The sequence below is a fragment of the Teleopsis dalmanni genome, chromosome 2, assembly GCF_002237135.1.
Source record: "Teleopsis dalmanni isolate 2A chromosome 2, ASM223713v2, whole genome shotgun sequence".
NCBI lineage: Eukaryota > Metazoa > Arthropoda > Insecta > Diptera > Diopsidae > Teleopsis > Teleopsis dalmanni.
Window position 1 is genome coordinate 37,242,853 of NC_051847.1, and position 25,393 is coordinate 37,268,245.

The 25,393-nt window shown below is 29.2% G+C and overlaps 1 protein-coding gene across 5 annotated transcripts in view; it reads right to left on the reverse strand.

The window, feature by feature from the left end:
- LOC119675263 (EH domain-binding protein 1-like) overlaps positions 1-25,393 on the reverse strand; it is a 50,668-nt gene that overhangs the window by 12,815 nt on the left and 12,460 nt on the right. For all 5 annotated transcript variants that reach the window (XM_038086449.1, XM_038086451.1, XM_038086452.1 and 2 more), the window contains one exon: positions 5,655-5,862. In XM_038086449.1, coding sequence (XP_037942377.1) covers positions 5,655-5,862 — 208 coding nt within the window. The remainder of the gene's footprint in view (positions 1-5,654; positions 5,863-25,393) is intronic.

Below are 25,393 nucleotides of genomic sequence, written 5' to 3' on the forward strand. Positions count from 1 at the left end.
TCCAACTTAGAGTATATTTAACGCCATATAAAAAAGTTATAATATATTCGTTTAAGAACTTTAGTAGACATTTACAATAATTTTTGAATAAAATTTTAATCGAATTTTAAGGAACCGTCAAAGTTTTAATAGTTTTATTGCATTGGAAGTTTTAGGTTTTTTTTTTTAATTAAATTTTTAAATCGTCATTGCGGCATTTTCCAACTTAGAAAAATAAGCAAAGCAAATGGGTCTTGTGGTAAATGAGGACAAAACAAAGTACTTTCTGTCAACAAACAACGGTACCCGCAAGTGGAAAACGTGGTAGAGGACGTCCGCATATTCGGTGGAAGGACTAGGTGACCAACGATTTGCGGGGCTCAGTACTACCAACTGGCGTCAGAAAGCAACTAATCGGGCTGACTGGCAGAGGCTACTCGACGCAGCCAAGGACGACCCACGTCTGTTATGGCTAACTAAGTAAGTAAGTATGTAAGTAAGTAACAACTAAAAGAAATTATAGACCTGCCAAATTCTTATTAGTTCTGGTTTTTAATATTCAACTAACTTGGTTTACAATAAAATTAAAATTAAAATTTTAGAATTTTTGTTATTGTAGTTCACTACTTTTCAAAACCTCTCTATTAAATTTTATTTTCAGATCAGATTCTATTAAAACGTATCATACCGAAAAAAAATAAGTTTAGTTTTCTGCTTATTTTTCTACCAACGGAGGCTATTTCAGCTGAAAAAAGTGCGGGTTAGTCAACAGGACAACTTCTTGATATTTAGATTTAAGGTTTTACTCTTTTAATAATGATTATGTGAACGAAAACAACAAATGGTATGGAGTATCAATCCGTTTATGCAATTTTTACATTGATTACACAAATAATGGATAAATACAAGAAGATGGATGGAAAATTTTCATGTTCACGGCCTAATATCTCAAAAACAAAGACACATCAACATATACTAAAGAGTATTGGCAAAACGTCATTAAAATAGCTACCTTTATTAAAATATATCTCGTGATATAAGCATGTGCAGGAAATCGAAATCGGTTGATAAAAGTTTTTGCCACAGCATTATTCGTTTGGCCTATATTAAAGCTGGATAGTCACAAAGAATTTTATATAAAAATCCGAATATGCTTCGTTAAAAAATTTCTAATATTAAACGAAGACAGATGCTTCTGTAGGCTGTATTCTTTTCCTATAATCACAAACAATTTGATTAAAAAAACAGGGATGTAGGACCCTAATTAGACAGAATATTATAACTGTGGTTAGGCTTTTGTAGTGACACTTACAGAGCAAAAGACATTCATTTTTTTAAAAAAATATTAGAGTCTACAATGATAAGGAACTCCTAAGGATACGCACTTCCAACTCAGCACTCTCTTCTGATCTAGATCATTGCAAAATAGTCATTAAAAATCTTGTCTAAAATTCAGTCGACTTGCTTCTCTTCTAGTATTCCCCAACAAAATACATTCTTATCTTTGGTTTCTGAAATGCGTTCGTTTCATATTGGTTTTGTTGTAGCAAAGTATATCTATTAAAGGCCCAATACCCTACTCCACTGTGAGCTTATGGAGATACTCAGTTTATATTGTAATTCTTTTCTTAAAAAGAGCTATGAAACAGATTTTAAGACAATTATATATTACATGAATCTGCCACTTTCTTTGACAAGTGTATTTAAAATGATGATTACTTTTTAGTGAATTCATATAAACAAACAACATTTTTAAACCTACGTACTCGTATTTAAATCTACATAATCATGTGATAAATGAATGTAGATACAGAAAATAAATTTTTCAAAAATGTCTTTAACGAAAGTAACAAATTGTTTGAGAAAATTTGCAGACAGAAAACGTAATAATTTGATTTATTTTCTCGAAAATTGTGTAGGTGTTTGAAAAACAAATCATTTAGGTTTGCATGTCTGAAGCAATTTAAATTTATTTGAAGTGAAAAGAACTTAAGAGTGCCTTAAAAAATTGCATGCACTCTTAAAGGGTAAAAGTATCTAGAAAGATGTATCCAAAGAAGAAAGATTGATTTGGAAAAATTAAAGAATATTTTAGTTATATTATTTGGAAGAAAAGCAGAATTTATATTGAAGAGTTGTTTGTAAAAGTAGATAATTAAATCGCATCACTTTTGGTAATATATATATATATATACATAAATTGAATTTTATTTTAAAAACAATTATTTAATTAGTAAATTCCTTATATGTTTTAAACAAGTCTCGAATATTACGCAAATCAAAAATATATCAGAAAAATATTCTATAACCAATACCTAACTTAAAAAATATATCCAGTATATGCACAGCATAATATATTATATAAAATATTGCACTTATGTGTTTTTCTAAAAGAGTAGATACTTCCATTAAATTCTGTAGCTTCATAACTTCATCTTATCAGCAAATAAAAATTTTCATAATACAGAACTTTATATTCAACACAGTTTTTATGCCACATAAATCTGTGGATTTTATGTAATAAACGCTGAGTATTTGTCAGCTCAGAAGAATGCACAGAAAATTGATTTCCACGCCAATCACTAGCGTCATAGAAATGAAATCGTCTAGCACCCACATGCTCGTAATATAGGCAAAGCTCTTCAAAAATTCAATTAAATACAGAATTGGTTGTGTATCTTATAGTATTTGTCGTTATCGTTGTTGGATTTTTTACTGTAGTTTTATGCATGTAGATACATTGCAGTAAGTACGCACAGTGAACGATAACAGGAAATTCAATCTATATAAAACGACTTAATGCGGAAAGATTAGAATACAATAAGTTAAGATATACCGGGTCAGCATTATAGACTGTTGAAGTACTCTACATACAGTAGGTATAATTTTGAAACATAGGGAAAAAGCAAACAACAAACAAATTAGAGTATCTAAATATCAACCAAAATTGTGTATACAGAATTTATAAGAGAATATAAATAGATCAATTTAATGAAGAATAGGATTATGACGGATGATAAGTGAAGCATATAGTGGCAATGCAACCAATACACAAAAAATTACTTATACAGAATTTATAAGATATAATAAAATAGATTAATTTTTCGAAGAATAGGTTTACGAGAGATAATAAGTAAATCATATGCTGACAGTGCAACCAATATAAAAAACAATTCGATTCGTTAAAGAAGGCACAGCGAGACTCGTTATTTTTTTATCACAACCCATATAAGAAAATAGCTTGAAAAAGACAGTATGTAAAAAAATATGAGTATAGAATATATGAGTTTTGGGTTCCTAGTTGGGCAGGGCGCTACAAAGAACTTTTGTGTTACAATTTGTCCTAATCAGACAAAAGACATACAGTTTAAAAAAAAAAAACATTAAAGTATACTTTATTAAATAATTCCAAATATTAAATAATGATAAAACTTCTCGCCACAGCATTATTCTTATGGTTAAAGCTGAATATGCATAAAGAATTTTACACACAAGTCATAATCGTTTAATAATTCTTAATATTAGGCGAGGGCAGGTACTTCTGAGACAATATTCTTTCCCCATAATCATGGAAAATTGGTTTAGAAAAAAAAGATGCATTTAGGACACTAATGGAATAGAATACTGTACTGTAGCTACGGTTAATATTTTGTACTGACACTAACATAACAACAGAGAATCATTTTTTTAAGTAAGAATAATGTGCTTGGTCAAAGAACTCCTAAGAACACGTACTCCCGTATTATCTTCTGACTTGATCACTGCTAAATAGTCATTAAGAACCTGACTTAAATCTAATTCACTTTCTTCTCGCCTTCAAGTATTGTATATTATCACTGGAGTTTCTAGGTCTTTATAAAACTCAGCAAATGATTCTGACACACTTGTTTTAGAATACTTGCAGTCTATCTACATATAATAAATTTGAGTAACTATGTATTAGTGCTTTATAGCACGCCGTGTATGCATGGAAATGGGTCATAAGCGCGGAAATTTTTAAAAGATATATAAAGTACTTTGTGTTTTTAATACGCTTTCAACTCCGCGATATTTAGACATCAAGGTAGCAAAAATCAACAACATTTTCTATTGTAACTGTATGGTTTTCAGTGACTGTAGTTTGGGGATGCTTGTTCCTTTCTCTAGTATACAAACCGTTTTATCGTTTTGAGATAATTGCTAAAGCTTTATGCTGAGTCTTTCGAATGTATAGGTCGTAAACCAGATATTTCATGTTTAATCCAAATTCAAAGTTTTCTCGATAACTATATATATAGTTATCGAGAATATAGTTATCACTATATATAGTTTTTGGGAACTTTTACGCGGATGTTCCCAAGTAGAATGACAAGAACAATTATTAACTTGGAACAGTCATAGGAAGCCAACACACCCTAGACGATAATTTATGATAATAACAGGAAACATATTATATATAACATATTATATTGCTTCATGTTTCTGTGGATGGTCAACTGCTAGGTTTGAATAAACAGAAGAAACTTTCTAATTCAATGTTTTAACTAATGCGATTCTAATTCAATGTTTTTACAAACTTTCTAATTCAATGTGCTATATAAAAAGTAGCTGATATTTTTTCTAAGTGTTTGTTCTATTTTTTTATAAATGAGTTCAATTTTATTTAGAAGAGAAAATAAAAGGAAAATATTGCTTTCAGCAAGAGTACCATATGTGGATAAATTGTGCTTTTGTAAGTGGCTGTCGGGTCAATAAATTAATTTAATGATTATTTTGAATTTGCAAGAAATTCATTTATCGCAATTTATATATACACGTATATATAGTATACGTTTTACAAAAAATAATCCGAAGCATATTTATTTGGCAATTAGTTGAATTGAACCAATTTATTGGAGATTTTGTAAACGTTTCTTTCTGGTTTAAAAAACGACAGCCACCAACCAAATATCTAGACAGTCTTATAACTTAAGCACATTCAAAGCTTATAAAAAAGTTCAAAGGTTCACAACAAATAATTTTTAATTAATTCTATTTAAAATTACAGCATAATTTTTCGCAGAATCTAAAATTTTTAAATAAATTCTATGGAAATGGTGTTGCTTTTTAATGTGGTGAAATGAAATGTACTTGAAAATCGGATTAACCATAAAAGCCTATTAACATTAAAGTCATGAAAGCCTTTAATTCAGACTCAGTCAGTCTATGAGGAAACTTCATGTGCATAAATTAATTACAATTGATATGAAAAGTGCGAAAATGGTAAACAGGCGACACTAGCACATAGTCTAGTCTCTATAGATACAGATAAAAACCGCACATGCGATAACTGTCAGTTGGGCAGTATTGCAAATGAAACCGCAGTAAAAGCACACTATTAAATGTAAGAGCACAAGAGCGATACATTTTGTACGGCAATAGAAAAGCACTAAATGAAATTAAAAAAAAAAAAAAATATAGTATGGAAATATGCAAAATAGGTCAATGGGCCTGGGTGCGCAACAATTTCATATCAAACGAAAAGTATGATTTCAACAGGGCAAGTACGCAATGCAGTTAGTAAGTAGGTTAATTAATGCAAATATTTTACATACTAAAGCAACGGATGCATAAATTTATATTATTTTTGCAAATACAAAATAATTTTGAACTGTAATTATCTAGTTATCTTATATTACTTAAAAGCAAATACTTACATCTTCGATTACGAAAGTCCAGTCCTTATCCTCTAGTTCATGTGTACGTGGATCTTTGAACAATGTGACCGAAATAGCATGATTATCGGGCACTGGCCAAGATATGTGACCGACCAGCGGATTCATCATATCTGGCTCCCAAGGCAGTGGCGCTGAAGCGACACGACGTGAACGGCGTGTCCAAACGACTGCGAGATTTGATGGTCGCCTGAAATTAACAAACCAAAAAAATTTAATTTATAATCCACTGTGATTAAAATAAGATTTAAATACAGCATTAAATTAAGAGATTTTAAAGAAATTATATTTGAGTAAATTTACTTTCAAGAAATATTTTTATACTTCATATGCTTTCATGTGTGTAAATATTTGGTCGATTAAAAATATTTGCTTAATTAACTCTAAAAAAGCTTAACAATTTCTGTATGCTACAAAATGGATACACCAGCAGCTTAACAACTAAGAAAATATCTGCAGGAGATATATTGTTTTAGTAGCATCATTTCATCTTACAACAAAATGTAATACGGCGCAACTGTATTACAGTGGCGTGGCAGAAAAAAATAGCACAGGGACATGAAAATCAAACGGAAGTACATAAACTTTATTCAGACTGATTATATGTATATATGAGTAAAATAAATATTTGTTATGTGACGAGTCGCAATATAAATAAAACTTTATTAAATGTTACTCAGGATTCTAGAAGTGTATAAATCTTGTCTATAACGACTAATTCCATGTTTTCATTTGTCTCATTAAGACAATTTTACTCATTTAGACAGACCGCTAATGAGTTTAATTTAGCATACAGCTTTCATATAAATGAGCTCATTATAAATAAATTAATTGATTTAAGGTAAAAAATATCAAATGCAGCCCTTAAAAATAAATTTTCCACAAGTGAAATTACTAAAATTTGAAACATTTATCATATATATGTTTTATATATAAAATATAAATAAAGAAGCTACTTCACTTGCATAAATCAGCTTATGCTAATGGAAACGACCAAATCTTAATTTCATTAACATAAGTAATTTTAGCTACAGTGGAAACATTTGTATCATGTGTCATTTAATTCTCACATATAAGTGTTAACGTACGAATCTGTAGTAACGGTGACACGATACGGATTAACAATACGAAACAACTATAATTTTATAGCTCTGTAAGATAATTAACGAAAAATAGGTTAGAAGAAGTAAACTTCTTCAAAAATAAAAAAAGAATTTATTTAAAAGCCTTTTCAAACATTGAAGGAAACTACATAGACTTCATAAAGTACATTTATTCTCGATCAGCTAGACAAATTAAGTTCAAAGAAGTCCCTGAGTTTTTATGATACTTTAACCAAGTCTTGCACACATACTTTACGTAAGCGGACTTTGATCATTTATCGAATTAACTGAAACAGACCTCTGTGGAATATAGGTGAATTCTTCAAAAATAAATAAATTAAACTAAAATTATAGCTTTCTTAAGAAGTATATTTACATATAACTAATTTTTCTATGTACAAAATAATATATTTACTTAAAAGTTTCTATTGGCTTAAAACACTTTCACTAAAAAGTATGTTAGGTACATTATTTGTATATTATGCATTGCGACCAGCTTGATCTATTGTACAATATTAGCATATCAACTACAATTTACAATTTAAATTATAAGCAAAGTATATTTCTCACAGTACATAAGGACATTCAAAAGAATTATGCTAAAACAGTTCTTAAATCGATTTGCTTATCTCCCAAACCTTATGAAAATCTAAATATATTTATTGTTATCGATTCAAAAGGTAAAGGTAAGCACCGTAAAAAACCGACTTCCACAACACTGCTTTTTATTTAATTTTAAGCGCACATGCTGCATCTCATACTAAGTATTTAACCCCAAACAGTCATTAAAGATTCAAAAGCACCATTACGATTACTATCATTAAACTAAAAGGCAGCATCATCGTTGTGAAAGTGAATCTGAATGTGAGAAAAAAACCAAATCTTTACATGCATCCACTAGAATCCACTAGAATTGCGCATTGCTCTGCAATACGAAAAATAGAAAAAGAATCTCAAGGATACACATTTTCCTGCCTTAAGCAAACTTTCACTGGTTGTTTACTGAAGAGAAGTAAATGTTTTTTTTTTCATCTTCCATTTTGGCGCGCAACACTCAAGCAAGTCAAGCAAGGTAAAGCATATAAACTGGGTCAACATAGTCTTCCTTCTCGAGCACTTTTCCTTTTTACTTCCTAAGTGTTGGCCATTATGAATCAAAACGTGAAAGAATCTGTGAATTATGATTATTTTTTTATTTTTTTGAGCAAAATAATGATTTCTTTTTACTGGTTATTTGTTACCAGAGAGGTAAAGGTATTTGAGGTAAAGACGCCCCCGAGCACGTTTTTAATGCGAAAGTATGTCGTGCAATTGCCGTTACCATTTCATTTTTCTAACTTATTGTGCCAATTTGGGTGTAAAATAGTATAAAAGGTGTCAACTGTGTGCCTATGTACTTACAAATCGTTTTAAATTAAAACCAAAGGATGTCGTAAATGTCTAATGTGCCGAGCATGACACAATTTATTTTATAAATTGTTAGATAAGGAAATCTTTTAAACTGAAAATTCTGAATATTAGCATCCTTTACGGAAATTGCAAAACAGATGATTTTTTATTATTTTAACAAGAAATCGTTATGTGTAAATTCAAATAAACTTCCTCGAATTGTTCTTACAAATCTGATAATCAAATTTTAAAGAAATTCTCAATTTGACCTACAGTAATTTCCTCAGCCATTGAAAATGGTCACAAGTTTAAATTAAATAAATTAAATTTATAAATATTTGAACTAAATTAAAATTAATTTATTATTTAAGGTTACCGTTTGACAATACAAACTGAACTTACTTATTGCTATAGATAGCTTGCAAAATTCTGAATAGATAACATTTAAAAGAAAAAGTATTAATATCACTACTCAACTTAAGTTCGTTTATTTACTTATGTTCATACTTAAGCATACACGCATCTATACTCTAAACTCACCTCAATACTCGCAGATAACACGAAAACGAAGGGAAGAAGAAACAAAAAAAATTGTCGTTAAAACTGTGACAAATAAGAAAAAAAATATTGACAGTGAAAAACCTTTCATAAAACATATTTAATATTATAACTGGAAACTATATTTTTATATAGCTATGGGTTTTTATAGAGCAGTAATTCCCAACCGGTGGTTCGGGAGATGATTAAAAAGGGTCCGTGCGCATCAAATTTAACAGATAAGTATCCGGATTTTGTTGTTTATTAACTACTCCTTAAGTAATAGACCTTTTTAAAAAAAATTTTTATATTGGTACACCCATTATTGACATATAGTATAAATTTGAGCGCCATCTCTCAATTAGTTTGTTTTCAGCAGCTGTTAATGTGAGACTACCTCAAGTGCATTTTGCGATTTTTACTATGGAATATTCTTGTGGTACGCGATTTTTTGACCAAACACGGCACCACTACCATCGCTCAGGCACCATATTCGCCAGATCTAGATCCGTGTGACTTTTTCCTGTTCCCGAAACTCAAATTGCCCCCTCGTGGTAAGCGTTTTGAATCGATTGAATCGGTAAAAGAGAATTCGCTGAAGAAACTAAAAGCCATACCTGCACGGGCCTATGAAAAGTGTATGGAAGATTGGGTTAAGCGTTGGTATGTGTGTATCGCTTCAGAAGGAGTATATTTTGAAGGAGATAAAATAAATTTGGAATAAAATTTAAATTTGTGTGTTTTATTTACAAAACCCGAATTCTTTTTGAGCAGAAGGTAACCATCTAATTCTGGCTTAATTTCATGCTTTTAAAAGCAAGTATTCACTCAATACGCTTTTCATTATTTTGATTGATTTTTCATAAATTTCAATATTAAAGAATAACAAAGAAATACTTATATATGACATTATAGATAGAACAATAGCAGGGAAACAAATACTTAACACAAACAACAACTACTTAGAGTAATTTGGTAGTTGAAAAAGCAACTATTTATCATTACAGCTATTAAACTTAGTTTTATATTCAAGCATTCACTTATTCGAAATCCATTCCTAATTGTTATTCACACAAAAACACAAAAAACAACTGCTGGTGTGTGATATTGTAGTTAGCACAGTTTCTCCCAGTTGGTATAGTATATTGATTTGCGGTGTAAGCTGTTATTTAATTTTTAAATGTTTGCTTTTTTCATAAATTGATTTATTATCATTTGCGATTAAATAAAATAAGTCTCGATTGTTCAATTCATATCAATTGTTCAAACTCAACAGATCAAGCTGTTAATATCTATATTTCAATCATGTCGATTTAGGCAATAATCTCTATACCTTAAAGAATATAAAATATCTATTTCACTACGTTTCCAATACTTTGGTTAATTTTATTTACTGAGTCCAGCAGATTTATAAGGAAATAAATAAAAATTAAAACTATTAAAATTAATAATAGTGTTAAAGAGCGATAACCATTTTTAATAAAGCTACAGACTTTCCACATCTTGTTCAAATCTTTTCTTCTCAATTCAAATTTCTGTGTATGAAATAATCAAATAAACAATTTTTATACTTAATCGATTCGTTTCTTTCGTCAGTTAAAAAATTTTATATTCATAGTTTGTTTAAGGACAATAAAAATAAAAAATTAAGTCCACAAATTATTAGGCCACAAAATATTACATGAACCAAGTTTTACAATCTAAATTTCTTTTTTATTATATTTATTTATTTTTATTATATGAGAAATTGGAATATTATTAATTTTATGTAATTCCTATATTTTTGTATGAAGTTCCTGAACTGTCCATTGGTCTACTATTGCCGCCAATGGTTTAATATGGAATGTACAATTATATCTATATATGTATATCAAACTTAGTGTGATTCACTAATTAAAAAGTTAATTGCACAAATAATTATTTTGGATAAAAGCCAAGACCTTCCAACAAAAAATAAAAAGAAATGAATAAATTCTGTTCAAATAGATACTTGAAATATTTAGAAATAATATTTGTGTATGAGTAATTTATCTGAAACAAGCTGTACAATGCCAAATCTCAAAAGAAGAAAATCCAAGAAATTAATGGAGATAAACATAAGAATCCAATTAAAACAACAGCTTATCTCGTTCTAAAAAAATAAAAGAATTTTATTGAAAGCAATCATGTGTAAGAGGAACTCAAATATACTATAGATACAATAATAAAGTGCCTCGGCGGAAAATCAAGTAATTCCATTTACAATTTTAATGTAATTTTTAAAAATTTATTTCAGAAAATGTAAAATATTAATATTATGAAAATAAGAAATGATATGCAAAATCCTTTTAGAGTGAAGAACACTTCCAAAATTGAACGAAGTTGAAAACGTGTAGAAAAAATGTTGAAAACCAATTCTCAAAAAAATTAAGCGTTTTCTCTTCCAAAAAATTGACTTCATTATTAAAATCTTTGATTGACCTCATTATTAAAATTTTTAACACGGAATAAACTCCTGGAAATGTATAACCTTACAGAAAAGGCAATAAAATTCTGTAAAGTAGGCTCTATACTAGTTTTATAAGACCTCTTAGAGAGTACTCAAGCTCAGAAGAGCGCCCAATCGACTCGATGGTCGCAATGCACAATATACCCTCTTAATTAAATAAACTAAAATCATTTAGTAAATACATCTTTAATAAAAAGGGTTAACCACTTTTTGTTTTCGAAAGTACACATAAATAAAACATACTTGTGATCAGGATTTCAATGAAGTTTTTATATCAATATCTCTGGGCCTTAACATTAATTGTGAAAATAGTATAATTTAAATTTCCCCCACGAACATTTTACAATACTGAATCCTATGGAAGTTGTTTTCAATGATTTGTCGAGACACACCTGCCTATACCACAACTCTTACTTCAAGTTTGTTCGTTTGCAAAGCATCAATAATTTAAAGATAATCCGAAACATAATCATTTGGTATTAAATCACATAATCTTGGCGCCTAAAACACAAAACCAATACGAGAAATTAGACATCCTGGAAGTTTTTTGTACAACAAAGCCAAAATAGGACTTGCTATATAGCTTGCAGTACTATTGAATCTTCAGTTCCTTCAACCTCATACCTTTAATTCTGAATAAAATAAAGCAATGGTCGTTATGTGATGGCAGAGATAGAGACTCGTTGGTTTGTGGCACACTTTTCTCTTTATTAAAAAGATATGGGTCTCTCACATCTCCAGACCAAATGTCACACCATATCGTACCTTTTTGTTATTACAATGGCGTTTCACTGCTCCTGATGCAACAATGTTGCTTAATGACCTATCGACTAAGTGAAAAATGAGTCTACAAAATAATATTTGAAAAAATCGACAGTCCCCCTTATTTAACCTATACTCTACAATATGTTATATTAAGTTTGCTCAATTTCAACACTGGTCACTTTATATTTAGACAGTTTCGTGTCATTTTTTACTAAGTATGAAATGTGTCAGAGGCACCCCATATAAAAATATTGAAGTATTTATGCAATTAAATAATAGAATCCAATAGAAGCAAAATAAAAAAATGAACAATATACCAGCAGCACATGCCAACATCATTCAAAGCCGACAGCAACAAAGCCAGCAACAATTGTAATGAGTATCAGAAACAGTGGCAAATGCAAAGGCAGCAATTGCAATTTTTTAATCGAGAGCTTTGAACTCAGTGCAGCATGTCAAGAAACAAACGCCATCAAGAGTGCTACATATATAAATATCTGTACTAACAGATACACCTACAGACAAACGAATAACAAAGTAGCAATGCACTTCTTTGAAGCCAAAATAATACAAAAAAAAAAACCAATACAAAATACCATAGTATTTATATCATAAAATAAATTGAAAACAAAATTGCTGATTGTGTTCTCTAGTACATGATGTACACACATCTATATATACATTTTTATAAACACACAATGAGATATGAGCATATCAGTCAATATATACACATATGTAGCATTTCCTGTATGCATTACAATATGTTGTAAGTGGTTGGTTACATGTTCTCTTCAATGATTTAAAAACGAGAACCAGGCACATAATCGCTGCAGTCAAGATAATGCATTACACTCATGCGAACTGCATATCACTTTGATATTTAGTTCAGCCTTAAGGGATATTTTTAAAAGAATAAATATTACTTGAAACAATGGATATACCCGTATATAATTTGACTTGCATTGATATTCGTATACATACACTATATATATGTAAGAATTATATATTTTAATATCATAAAATGTTGGCTTTGTCACGTCTTTTGTGCGCAAAATGTGTTAAAGTGCTCGAAGACAAGCTCGACAAGGATAAGGATAAAATGCATACTCCTAACCACTCTACTTCCTTTTAGTTGTCATCACAGAAACATTTAAAAGATATTTAATATCTTTAGAAAAATATTACTGTAATAAAATTTTATACTTATAAGTATTAACTGTGTCCATAACATAATGCAGTTATGGCTGCAAACAGAAAATGTCAACTACATTTTTAAATAAAAATGCTTATAAGATAATAACGTTTATGAAGAAAGGATAATACATAAGTTTTAAATTTCTTTACGTAATCTATCTTAAAGCAGATATACCTAGTAACAAAATTAGAAATCGATTGACTTCAGTGGTGGGGCACATAGCTTAGTTATTCGAAGACGAAATTCCCTTGTTGCAGATTTTATGGTAAGTGTGGCGGCGAACAACATACCCAGAGGCCAAAGGTGTAGTGAAGTAATTTATGACCTCTCCATGGAGCAGCTCACAAAAGTTAAATAACTGCGTCTTTACTTTTAAAAATCGGGCACAATTTTATATCCCACAAACACCAATTTTCAGATAGCCCTTAAAAATCCTCCAGATTTTGTGGTGGACTCATAACACCTTTTTATAACCTGGATTTCCTTCGCATTTTCTCCAATGCCTAGACCCCAAAGATGCATTAAAGTGATTTATGACATCTCCACGGAACAGCTCACAAAAGTTAAATTACTCTGTCTTTATTTTTAAAAATCGGGCACAATTTTATATCTCACAAACACCAATTTTCAGGTAGCCCTCAAAAATCTTCTAGCTTCTGTGGTGGTCTCATATCACCTTTTCATAACCTGGATTTCCTTCGCATTTTCTCCAATTAATAATAACGTTAGTTTGAAATCAATACCATTTTCATTTGTCTAGACCATCAAAAATTTGTTGTAGGGAATATTAAGGAATGAACTTTACTTCTCTATAATTAGTAACTAATTAGTCTATAATTAGTATCTTCGGGCAGCTATTCATTTTTACGCAAATAATATCTTCAACTTACAAGATTTAATAATAATAATAATAAATAAACATAAGTCAATTAAAAATATAAATATTATTAACAATAATAATATATAATAATAATGTATTAATAATAATATAATAATAACGATAACAATAAGTAAAATAATATTTGGAATGCTTTATATTCAATATTTTGCTCATATCAGCAAAATATTAGATTATATTTTATTAATGCAATTTTAACAATAAAAAAATGTCAAATTTTTAGAGCTTTTTGCTGACATAGCTCAAAGCATTATTTTTAATTATTAAGAGAAGTTCATTGTGCTGAAGTTATAGGAAAATATGGTATAAATATAATATAAAAACAATAAAAGCAGCAATAAAATATATTTTTGCTATTTGAATTACAAAATTCATCTTGAAAATGAAAACAAAATTCATCGTTGCAATAATTGCATTTATTTGCAAACAAACAAGCTTCAGAAAAACAAAGATCTGGATAATCTTCTAGATATATTAGCAAGCCTATAAGTATAGATTAAATGAGAAATATGTATGCTCAATCTTAGCTTTTAAAAGCTTTAAGCGAACCGGAAAAAGTTAAGCAAAATATATTTTTCAAACATCCGGGACTAATATTCTCTCATTATCCTTTTAAATTAATATCGTTAATAACGAAAAGCACTAATTTACGGATCGGTAATGTTGTTCCGCTTTGCAGTTGAGAATTTCAGCGCGTAACTCTACAAATTTTTGAAGTTCATACTTCTATACATTATACTTAATATTAAGCTTATTTAAACAATTTAGCTGATATATAAATTCTTAAGATAAAGTCATAAGCTGTTATTTTATCTTATTTTATTTTTCATTTTTATAAAACTTTTTTATATACACATCATTAACACTCAACACTTATAAATGTGATTATGGAAAATTTACCAGATATTTAATTGGACTCTAAACAAACAATACATTTTTATCACCTCGTAAATTGGTATGTTTCGTTAATGGATATATTTATACATCAGCAATAAATAAATTTTGCTTTTCAATCAAAATATTGCCCTAAAATATTGTTTATTTTGATTTACTCAAAAGATTAAGACAGACATTTCGCTTGACAGTTTTGTAGATTTCTTTCTCATCGTCCAATGTCATAGACTATGCGCACTTTCCTGCTCTATAAAAATGCCATAAAAATGGTACTGAAATCGAGAATTACTCGTATATTAAACTGATGAATTATGGATGTACGAGCAGCTACTGTAGATACAAAATTTATGCTTACACTAATAGCTGCCAGACATGCAAATAAATAAACGTCAGCTATGAGCTTAGTATGGACAATGTTCTAGGAAGAAGAGAAAATCGTTGTAATTTATAATTTCGAACTGATGTTTTATGGCTATTGTATTAAATACTTATTATTTGCTATTATTTGTTATTAAAAAGGCATCAAGTAAAATCTTTTGCCATTTAATATATAATTTTAGTGCAATGAACAATCTTTATTACTATATATCGAATAACATTTAAGTATTGAAGATGCATATATATACGTAAACATACGATCTGTATTTAATAGTTAAAGCAAATTTAGCCTTGGTTGGTTGGTTGGTTGCAGTGGTAGGCCATTAGATAACTTCCATGTACTTCAATGTACCACATTGCTCGCAAGAACCCTAGTATAGAAGAGTAGACACTAAATCTATCCCGCCGAATTTAGGTTATTCAATAGGTATTTCGTATTTACCGATGAACAGTCTGATAAACTATCAAAGAAGTATTTTCCTAAGAACCTATATCTTCTGGATGCCAATTTAGCCTTATTCTTCAATATATTTTTCTTGAAATTCGAAATAAGTATTATTAAACTTTTTAAACATATCTATGCCTATACATAGAACAATACTATTTCCCTATTCCAGTCTAACATTTTTATCTATAAGTATGTTTAATGTGTCAATCTGAACAACAAAGAAGAAGAAAGAGAAGAAGAACAAAAAAAGTTCTTTCTTCTCACATATGTTTTAAGCTATCAATAATTGGAATTACAATTGAAACTGTTGAAATAAAGCACTTTAGTGCTGCTTGAAAGCACTTTTTAACACAAAATGTATAAAAAGAAACATAACTAATGTGCTGATATGTAATTTATGCTTTAAAATATATTTTAATATACTTTTAATAGTTTTTTGTTTATATTTAGCAAATATATTAAATGTCTTTAAAAATTTTAATTATTGAAAATTAAACACATTACCTAAATTGAAAATATTTATTTAAAACATAATTGATCAAAATGTGGATGACATGCATACATGTCTCTTTTTACAAAAGAAACACAATTTTCCTAAAGAATATATATTTACTTTTAATAGAAGTTGGTGTCTTCTATTCAATTTTAATTAGAAAAAACAATATTGTCCACTTAAATATGAAAACCTAAACATGAAACTCAAAAGGGCGGGAATGCATATGTTTGGACTCAAAAAAAATATTATTTCTTGTAAAATAAATAAGAAATAGGCTTTGTCATTGTCATTTCTTGTTGGTGACAAGTGAGCATGACTTGTCACATATATAATAATTTAATGAAAAAAAAAAAAAACAATATTTAAAAAAATTACTATAACCAACTCTATAGAACAAAATTAAAGACCAAATACTGAGAGCAGTAATTTTCTAGTTAAAAATTATAACTTAAATGTATCTGTATTGCAGTCTACACATTTGATAAAGCAAGTGACAATTAGTTATCATAACAAGATAGGTGACAACGTGCATAGAGTGAAATATTAAAAAATATTTCTTTTTTTACTAAAAAATGAAATAAAATAAAATAAATAAATTATTGAATATAAGTGAAGTAAACAGTGAGAGCTCAATATAATTAATTTTTATCAAATTTAGAAAAAGTAAAAGTAAACAAAATTATAAAAAATTTTTTGATAAGCTTTATATGCTAAACAAACCAATATTGCAAAATAATTTCATAGATAACATTGACGAAAAAATATATATATATATTATTTATACAAGATAGCAATGGCTAAGTAAATATGGAGTTTTAAAATTTCAGTTGATATTGAAAAATAGTTAACAAAAAATATGGGCTTGTAGGCCAATACACATACACCTAATACGATATAATTTAATGTAAGGTAATGTGATAAAAAATTTATTTTTTATTGTATTTGTTACATTAATACTTTTTTTTTAATTTGAGAACTAAATAGGTTCTGACGACATCAATAATTTTGGGTGTAGCAAGTTTCATCTTACTGCTTAATTTGCTACAATCGAAAAGGAATTTTTTTTGGAAATGGTACCCCCATTGCTCGGATACTGAGCTCTTTGCTGGCTTATATACTTTTGATACCGTCTAAGATTTCACCTGTCTTGACACTACCGTCACCAACAACAATGATATCAGCCAAGAGATCAGACGAAGAATTAATAGCCACTAGGTGCTATAATCCGTTAGTAAGTAATTGAGAGGTAGGTGTCTCTTTCGACAGACAAAACTTCTATAAGTCGTAAAAGTATGAATGGCGTCAAAGCATGATGAAGCACCACTTACGAGTATTCGAGATAAAAATTCTTAATAAGATCTCTGATCCTCTATGAGTTTGCTACCAGTACAAGTTTTATAATAACATTAACATCATTAAATTAATTAATAACTTCTGGCTTCGCTTCGTTGGTCATGTCATGAGTATGCGTGACAATGCTTCAACGAAGTGTTTGAAGCAAGGATTTTATAAAGAAAACATAGGGGTACAATGATCTAATTGCGGGAGCACTAATCAGGTTTGACGTACTGGAACTGAGGAGATGCGTGCGTAGCAGTGCAAGCTGGAGTAGGTAGTCTAATCTACTGCGTTAGACTTCAAACTTGACAACGGGTTATTATGAACAATTAAGTTAATAAGAAAACAATTTAAAGCACTTTTAAATATTTAAAAATAAAGAATCAAACACAATTACAGTGCTTTGCTCCAATAGGTGCCAAAGAACCCTACTCAATATTGATTTAAATTTTAATTAAATATATAACTCATAATATTTTAAATAATTAAGTTATAAAAATAAATATTCAAAAAATGAATAAAAAAAATAAATTTTAGAGTTGCACAAAAGTATATACATATTTAAATATGTAATTTTAAATATATAATATATTAAATTAAATAATACTGTTTAAGTTAAGTTATTGTTAATATTACTTATATTTATAAAAAAATTTCCTCATAATAATTAACATTCTACAGGTATATAAACAAATTCAAAAGCTGAGTAATTTTTATTTAAAATAAACATTTCATTAATGTTTTTTATTATATTTTATAATAAATTCAAAAGCTTTTTATTAGTTTTTTTTTAGTGTAAAATTAAGTACTTAAAAACAGTGTTTATTTGTTTTTCAATAAAAATTCCTGAAAATACAAAAATTGAGGAATGAGAATGAGATTTAGATTTAGATTGTATGTAGAAATGGGAAGAGGGGCACTACTCAGCGGGCTGTATTCGGCTATGTTCATGTTTTAGAGGGCTTTATAAATAAATAAAAAATTTTCTATGTACACAATATGCTTATAGTCTAATTAAACCAATTTAAATAAATATAAATTTTAAATGCTAACAATGTTTTCAGTTGTTTTTTTTATTTCTCATACACGCCTGCTGCTATCAGTTTTTATTTAGAACTTTTTTGAGAAAAAATTGGTGATACCAAAGATGTTATATGCAAAATTTTTTATTTTTGTTTTGGCACAATTTTAAGAAGTTAAGAATATTAAGAAATAGGTTTTATTATTATAAAAATATTTCGGTTAAATAGAAGTATAAACTAACATCGGGATAAATGTCGAGTACTGCTACGAGGGGCGGTTTGAACAACAATAGAAGACATATCTCAAAAAAATAGACAACCTCCCAAAGCTATATATAGCCTCGAAAGTTTTGATGCAATGTGGAATTAAAAAATTAGACACAATAATTAAACAGTAATTGTCTACCGGAGTAGAAGAGAAAGATTTAACTCACAAAATTACCAACCTCCTAAAACTATAACCATAGGGTTTTTAAAGCTTGAAGAACAACTGCGTTTAAGAGTTTACTCTACGATTTGTTCTCATTCATCTATAATATTTTGAGTATTATGACTGATTAACTAAAATAAAACAGATTCAGTGGACAACTTAGAAACTATAATAGTATGATTGTTAACAATTATTAAGTTAATTGATTACAAACATTGGTCTGTTGGATGATCTTCTGTGACATTATATATTGTTTTTAATTATTTTTTTTAACACTATTTAATACAAGATAACAGGCGAAAAGGCTGCCCGAAAATGAGAAGTGTGGAGAAGATCCACACTAAACGAAATTACCGCAGGGCCCAACAGAAACAACTACAGCAACATCAGTAAACTACGAGACGTCGCATTCCGAAGAAGGCAATGGAAATTATTTGTAGATAACCTATGCCCAGTATAGAGACTGTTCGGAAACATATGACGACACACAAGGCTTAGTAATAATAATAACACAATAAGTTTTTAGGAGTAGACACTACTCTTGTTCTTAATAAGAGTTTCGGTTCTATTAAAGAAACTTCTAAGCAAGAAATAATTTATGTTATATATAATTATGACTATTAATCACATTTATGACATATTCTAAAGACATTAATTTATAAATCTTAAGCAATTTTAATAAACAAATATTTGAAATTTTTTAGGTTCATTATTTTGACGCGTTTTATGACACAAAAAAAAATCAAAGGGTTCGAACAGTAATGAAGAAGCCATAACAAAAATTTGATTAATTTATTGAAATGTCAGCAAAATTTAAATAAATTAATCAAATTTTTATTGTAACTTCTTTATTTGAAGTTTTAGTTTTCGATTGCATTGACGTGCTCTCAACTCTGAATTGGGCAAAATCTTTACTGCTGTTAGAGATATTCTGAACATAAATTTAATATGAATCGGCTATATGATAAATTTTAAATTTACCGGAACAAAGAACAGACATAAAATTCAAGTTAAAGCAAAATCTCAGTAACTCAAAAAATAAAGTTTTTCTACAAAAAAAGATATGATGTAGACAAAACTGAATTTTTATATTGAATTGCGAAAATTGCCGTTGGAACGTGCAAAAGAATATGGAACCAAATTTACACTTGCAAAAGTTCAACAATATTTAGCAGAGCGAATCGGAAACAAACCAGAAAAACACAAAAGTTTTGCATTTACAATTCAGACAAAACGAGATATTTTTTTAAGTTCTTTTTTCTCTGTATATATAAGCGAAGTATATATATATTCAAATTGTATCCAAAAACTCACGTACTTCACAAACAATTTCAGCGCATAAAATTAATCGATTTTCCACACAAACAGGGATTAAATTGTAAATTAAAAGTTAGGATACAAAGAAATAAATATCTCATTCCTAATATATTAAACTCATTGCTATAAAGTTTTTTCGTCCTCTTACATTTTCAAATTAAAAGCTGCAGTAAGACAACCAACCCATTAGCAATTTAAAAGTTTAACGCTAATGGACGTAGAAATGGCTTGGGTTTATACCCCTCAATAGATATAAATTTAAATCCATAATGGCTATACCCAACAACTTTTAATAACCTGATATTAGCACCCACAGACTGAGTTGCCAACTCCCACCAGCAAATAGTCAGTACACACCCAACAAGGTGCTTAGCTTAGTACTTTGCAGACGAATAATATCCTTTCATTTCTTTTCTGCTTATTTTTGGTTGTCGTAGTAATATTTGTCTGTTGGCGACATGAATATAAAATGTTTTATTTATTTTTGACTGACTGGGCTGACAGGGAATGGATTAGCTGCTATTGAATTGGACTTTCGCAAACATAAAACAAAAGTATTTTTTTACGCAAATGTCGTTTTACTGGGAAAGCAAAAGGTATTGCTTACCGATTGTGGATACGTTTCATGACATTTGTGGTAAAGGTGGTGTTTTGAAGGTTAATAATTGGATGAGCAATGCAATATGTTAAATGTAAATGTATGATGTCAAATGAGAGATCATTTTACTTAGAAATGCAATTTTAGTTGAAAAGGTGAAGCAATTAAAATACGTTTTTATTGTCGAAAGAAAATTCGACATCTAATTGTTACAAAATCGAATGCATATGTTTCATTATATCCATACCGGAAAGCATAGTCATGAAATGAATACATCTTTACTAATAAGGATCGATAAGAATACAATATTTTCCCGACAGATATAGTGATGATATATGGTCAACACAAAGTATTCATGGAACGAGAGTGTTCTTGGATGAAATCAACTCTCACGAGATCGAACTGTGATATTTTCCGTCAAGCACAGTGCTGGAACCAGCAAGGTTTGGAGACTTGATGAAAACATAACTAAAACATAAACATAAATAAACATAAATAAAAGATGGGAAGGCGATATGCAGGCATCTGTATGCAATCTGTCCATTTTCCACTAAAGGGAAATCCAATATTCTCATTGAGACGCCCTGTATAAATATTAATCTTATGGTGGGTTTACTTACAGATCACTTCAGACTAAGGAACGAACCATGCTAGATAGGTTCAAGGTGGTTTTGAACCCTGAGTTTCTACTATATACGGTAACATAATGGACCAATAAGCCTAAGTGAATCCTCTAAGGATTGCCTGTGTAACCAACCCTAATCATTTACGGGACAATAATATGACTGTTTAGATAACATTCTCCGGACATTGAACTACAATATTGTCCAACAGATTTTGAAGTGGAAAGCACTAGCTTATTGGTGTTCGAATGTCACAACTGTAACTTTAGATAGGAAAAATAGAGTGCGAAGTATTCATGGATTATGAATGTTGATAGGTGGAGTAAATTTCCAGCAGGCCAAACTGCAATATTGCTCAATAAGCATTGTGATGGAACCAACATATTTGTTAGACCCCGTTGGTATTTTAAGATAATATTTGTTGATAAAAGTAATTAGTTATTGTTACTAATTCGACTTCTACACTGGCTAAAATTTTGCAAAATTTTTATGTTAGAATGTATACAGGGTCAGGCAATAGAAGTGACCATCGATTGAAGTAACCGTCGATTAAAGCGACCATATATTTTTTTGTGAGATTATTTGTTATTGATTCAAAATACAAAAATTTGTGGAAAAATTTACATTCTCTCTAGGATTCATTCACTCTAGCTTGATGTATGGTATACTTCACGATCACATTAGAATTCCGAATGTGATACCGAATTTTAGTATTCGGTATCCAATATTTTCGAATTTTATCGGCAAATTAAAATTTGTGTTTGTTGATGAAGATATTGAGTAAGTATTCTTCGAAGTATTAACTTCATTAATAACTATTATGATTAATGTGAAAGAAGAGAATTTCAATGCAGAAATTATAATTACTAGGCCATCGCTCACTGATAGAACATATGTCATTTACATCAACTGTTTGAGATGTTAAAAATAAATAATTATTTGAAATTGCAAAAATTAGATTGAGAATTTTCTTTGGAAATTGTTTTCATTAAAATTAATAAACCGGTAAGTCAACAAACTATAACGAATGCATAGCTAATGCACTTTTACAATCATTAATATTATTATTTTTATAATTGCGTCAGATTTATTTTAGGCATGACCTATTACTATAGCGGTGCTTTCATGCATCACGAGTAACGTTCCCAACAAAATCAAAAAAAAAAAAATATATATACTATAATTGTTTTGGTTTTCTTTGCTTTTTTCCGCAATGGTATATGTGGCTTGGTAGAGCGGAAAATGTGCTACCATTGTGCTACCATTCCATTTTACCAACAAATGATAAGCATAAATAGATACAAAGATACAAACACAAGCTGATTTCTATGAGTAGTTAAGTGTATCTGAGAACGTAGTCGTCTTTTGTTCGATGTTGCTTTACATAAAATATGACATATAAGCAAACAATTACGATTTAAAGCACAACTCATTGTGGTTGTTGGTTACATTTGATTTATACTTTTGTTTTTACGTATCTGCTCTCTGGCCCACCAATAGTTTTTCATAAAAATTCAATGAAACTATTTTGCTGTGGTATGAGTACTCGAGTGTATTGATTTTTGGCTGAGCAAATGACTCATGTGAGCTGGAAATGATTTATGCATGTTAAGACAACTGCATAATTTAAGTGCCAAACAGACTAATTATCCACTAAATTATAACTTTTTAAAAGAAAGGCAATGTTAGCAATGAAACTGCAAATTACAAAATTAATTATTTAATTTTATTAAAATAATACACCTAAACAAAAGGAAGTTATATATTACATATTTATACACTAAAAAATCACATGAAATATTTTGACATAAGGGCTCTTAAGTGAGTTTGCTTGCATAAAGGAGAAAGTCATTCCGTTTAGAGGTCAATTTTAGGAAAATGTAAACCGACAGGTACAAGGTTAATTAGAAAATAAGTATGAATAAGTGAATGTTCCTACAAAAAAAAGATATTGAAGTTGTTAAATATTTTATGAAATAAATAGAAAATTATTTAATAATATAATCAAAAAATTTTAATATTAAAATATATTTTTAAACACACTTATAACCAAGTCCACTAACAAGAATAATGCGTTTAGGTGTAATAAAAATTTTTTTTTTGATTCAAAATCGCCTTATTAATGCATTCAGTGAACTACGAACACATAATTATCTACTATCGAGAAATAGTGTTTTATTTTTGAGATACGCACTTACATTCGACATGAAAATGCACCCAACAGATTATGAGGATGACGTTAGTGATGACGTACTGCCAACGCCAAACGTTTTGCACAATAGCATATTTTAACGAGTAAAACCAAAATGAGTTAAAGGAGTGGGATAGTGGCATGACACTGCGAACTACAATAGTTTTGAAAACGCTATTAATAGTGATGTCCAACTGCAGGGCAACTATTGGATTAGTAAAAATATGACTTAATAAAACCAAAATTAACTGATTACGGAACACAATAAGTACTAGTGTGTAATCAAATTGAAGGTACAGAAATATACATATATTGGTATGAAAATCTCATAATCTCAGATAATCTCAAAATCTCACGAAAGTGTATAATAGTATAACAAAATGAATGCTTACTATACGGTGATTGATGCTATCAACACAAATGAGGGAGTCAGAAAAACAATGAGAAAAATAGAGAGAGAGACAGACAAAAAGAAAAAGACAGACAAAAAAGAAGGACAAACAAAAAGATAGAAACAGAGAAAAAAGATAACAGATAAAAAGAAAGAAACATAAAAGAGAGAGACAAAGAATAAAAAAGAGAGACAGAGAAAGAAAAAAAGAGAGAGACAGAAAAAGAAAAACAAAAAGAAAAAAAAAAAGAGAGAAACAGAAAAAGAAAAAGAGAAACAAAAAGAGAAAGAAAAAGAGAGACAAAGAAAGAAAGACAGAGGAAGAGAAGGAGAAAGAGAAAAAGAGGGATAGAAAAAGAAAGAGAGATATTGAAATACACAGATATAAAAAGAAAGAGAGAGTGAAAGAGAGAGAGAGAGAGAGTGAAAGAAAGAGAGAGAGAGAGTGAAAGAAAGAGAGAGAGAGAGAGAGAGTGAAAGAGAGAAAGAGAGGGAGAAAGAGATGGAGAGAAAGAGACAGAGAAGGAAAAGATACAGTACATCATGATAAGAATGATTAGAATCATAAATAGGGATGCGTAGCATGACGCTTGTAATATTTTAAGATTATGTATGATTCTTTACACTACAGTGATATTATTATAAGAGTAATAAAAATCAACAATATTGATATGTAACGTTTGTTATCTTCATAACATACGTATCTTATCGGGCAAAGAATTGAAAACAATGGCGATACGTCAGGTGTTTGCTGGAATAACAAGTATATGAAACTACACTGATTAATTATTTCAAATGGGGGATATCTAATATAAGTGCTAAAAGCATGTAGTCCTCTCCACAAGCGATATGGACACCTCTCTCTCTATATATATAAAAACAAGACACAAACGAACGTAATCTTAATATGAATTTATATCTGCAAAGAAATCATTTCTCTGGCGATACAAATGGATATATATCCATGTCATAGATACAATTTTTGCAAGAATATGATAAAAATCATATATGCGGATTTCTTCAGGCAGTACACAAAACAAAAATTAAGCTTAATCTGGTATCAAATAAAATGACGATAGGGAAACTATAATTCTCCGTACCATATATCTCGTTTAATATTTAATATATGACTACCTCTTACCGCATTTTTTTTGGATGTGATTTTGTATTTGCATCCATTCGCTTCTGGAATTTGTATATGTATGTATGTATGTGTACAA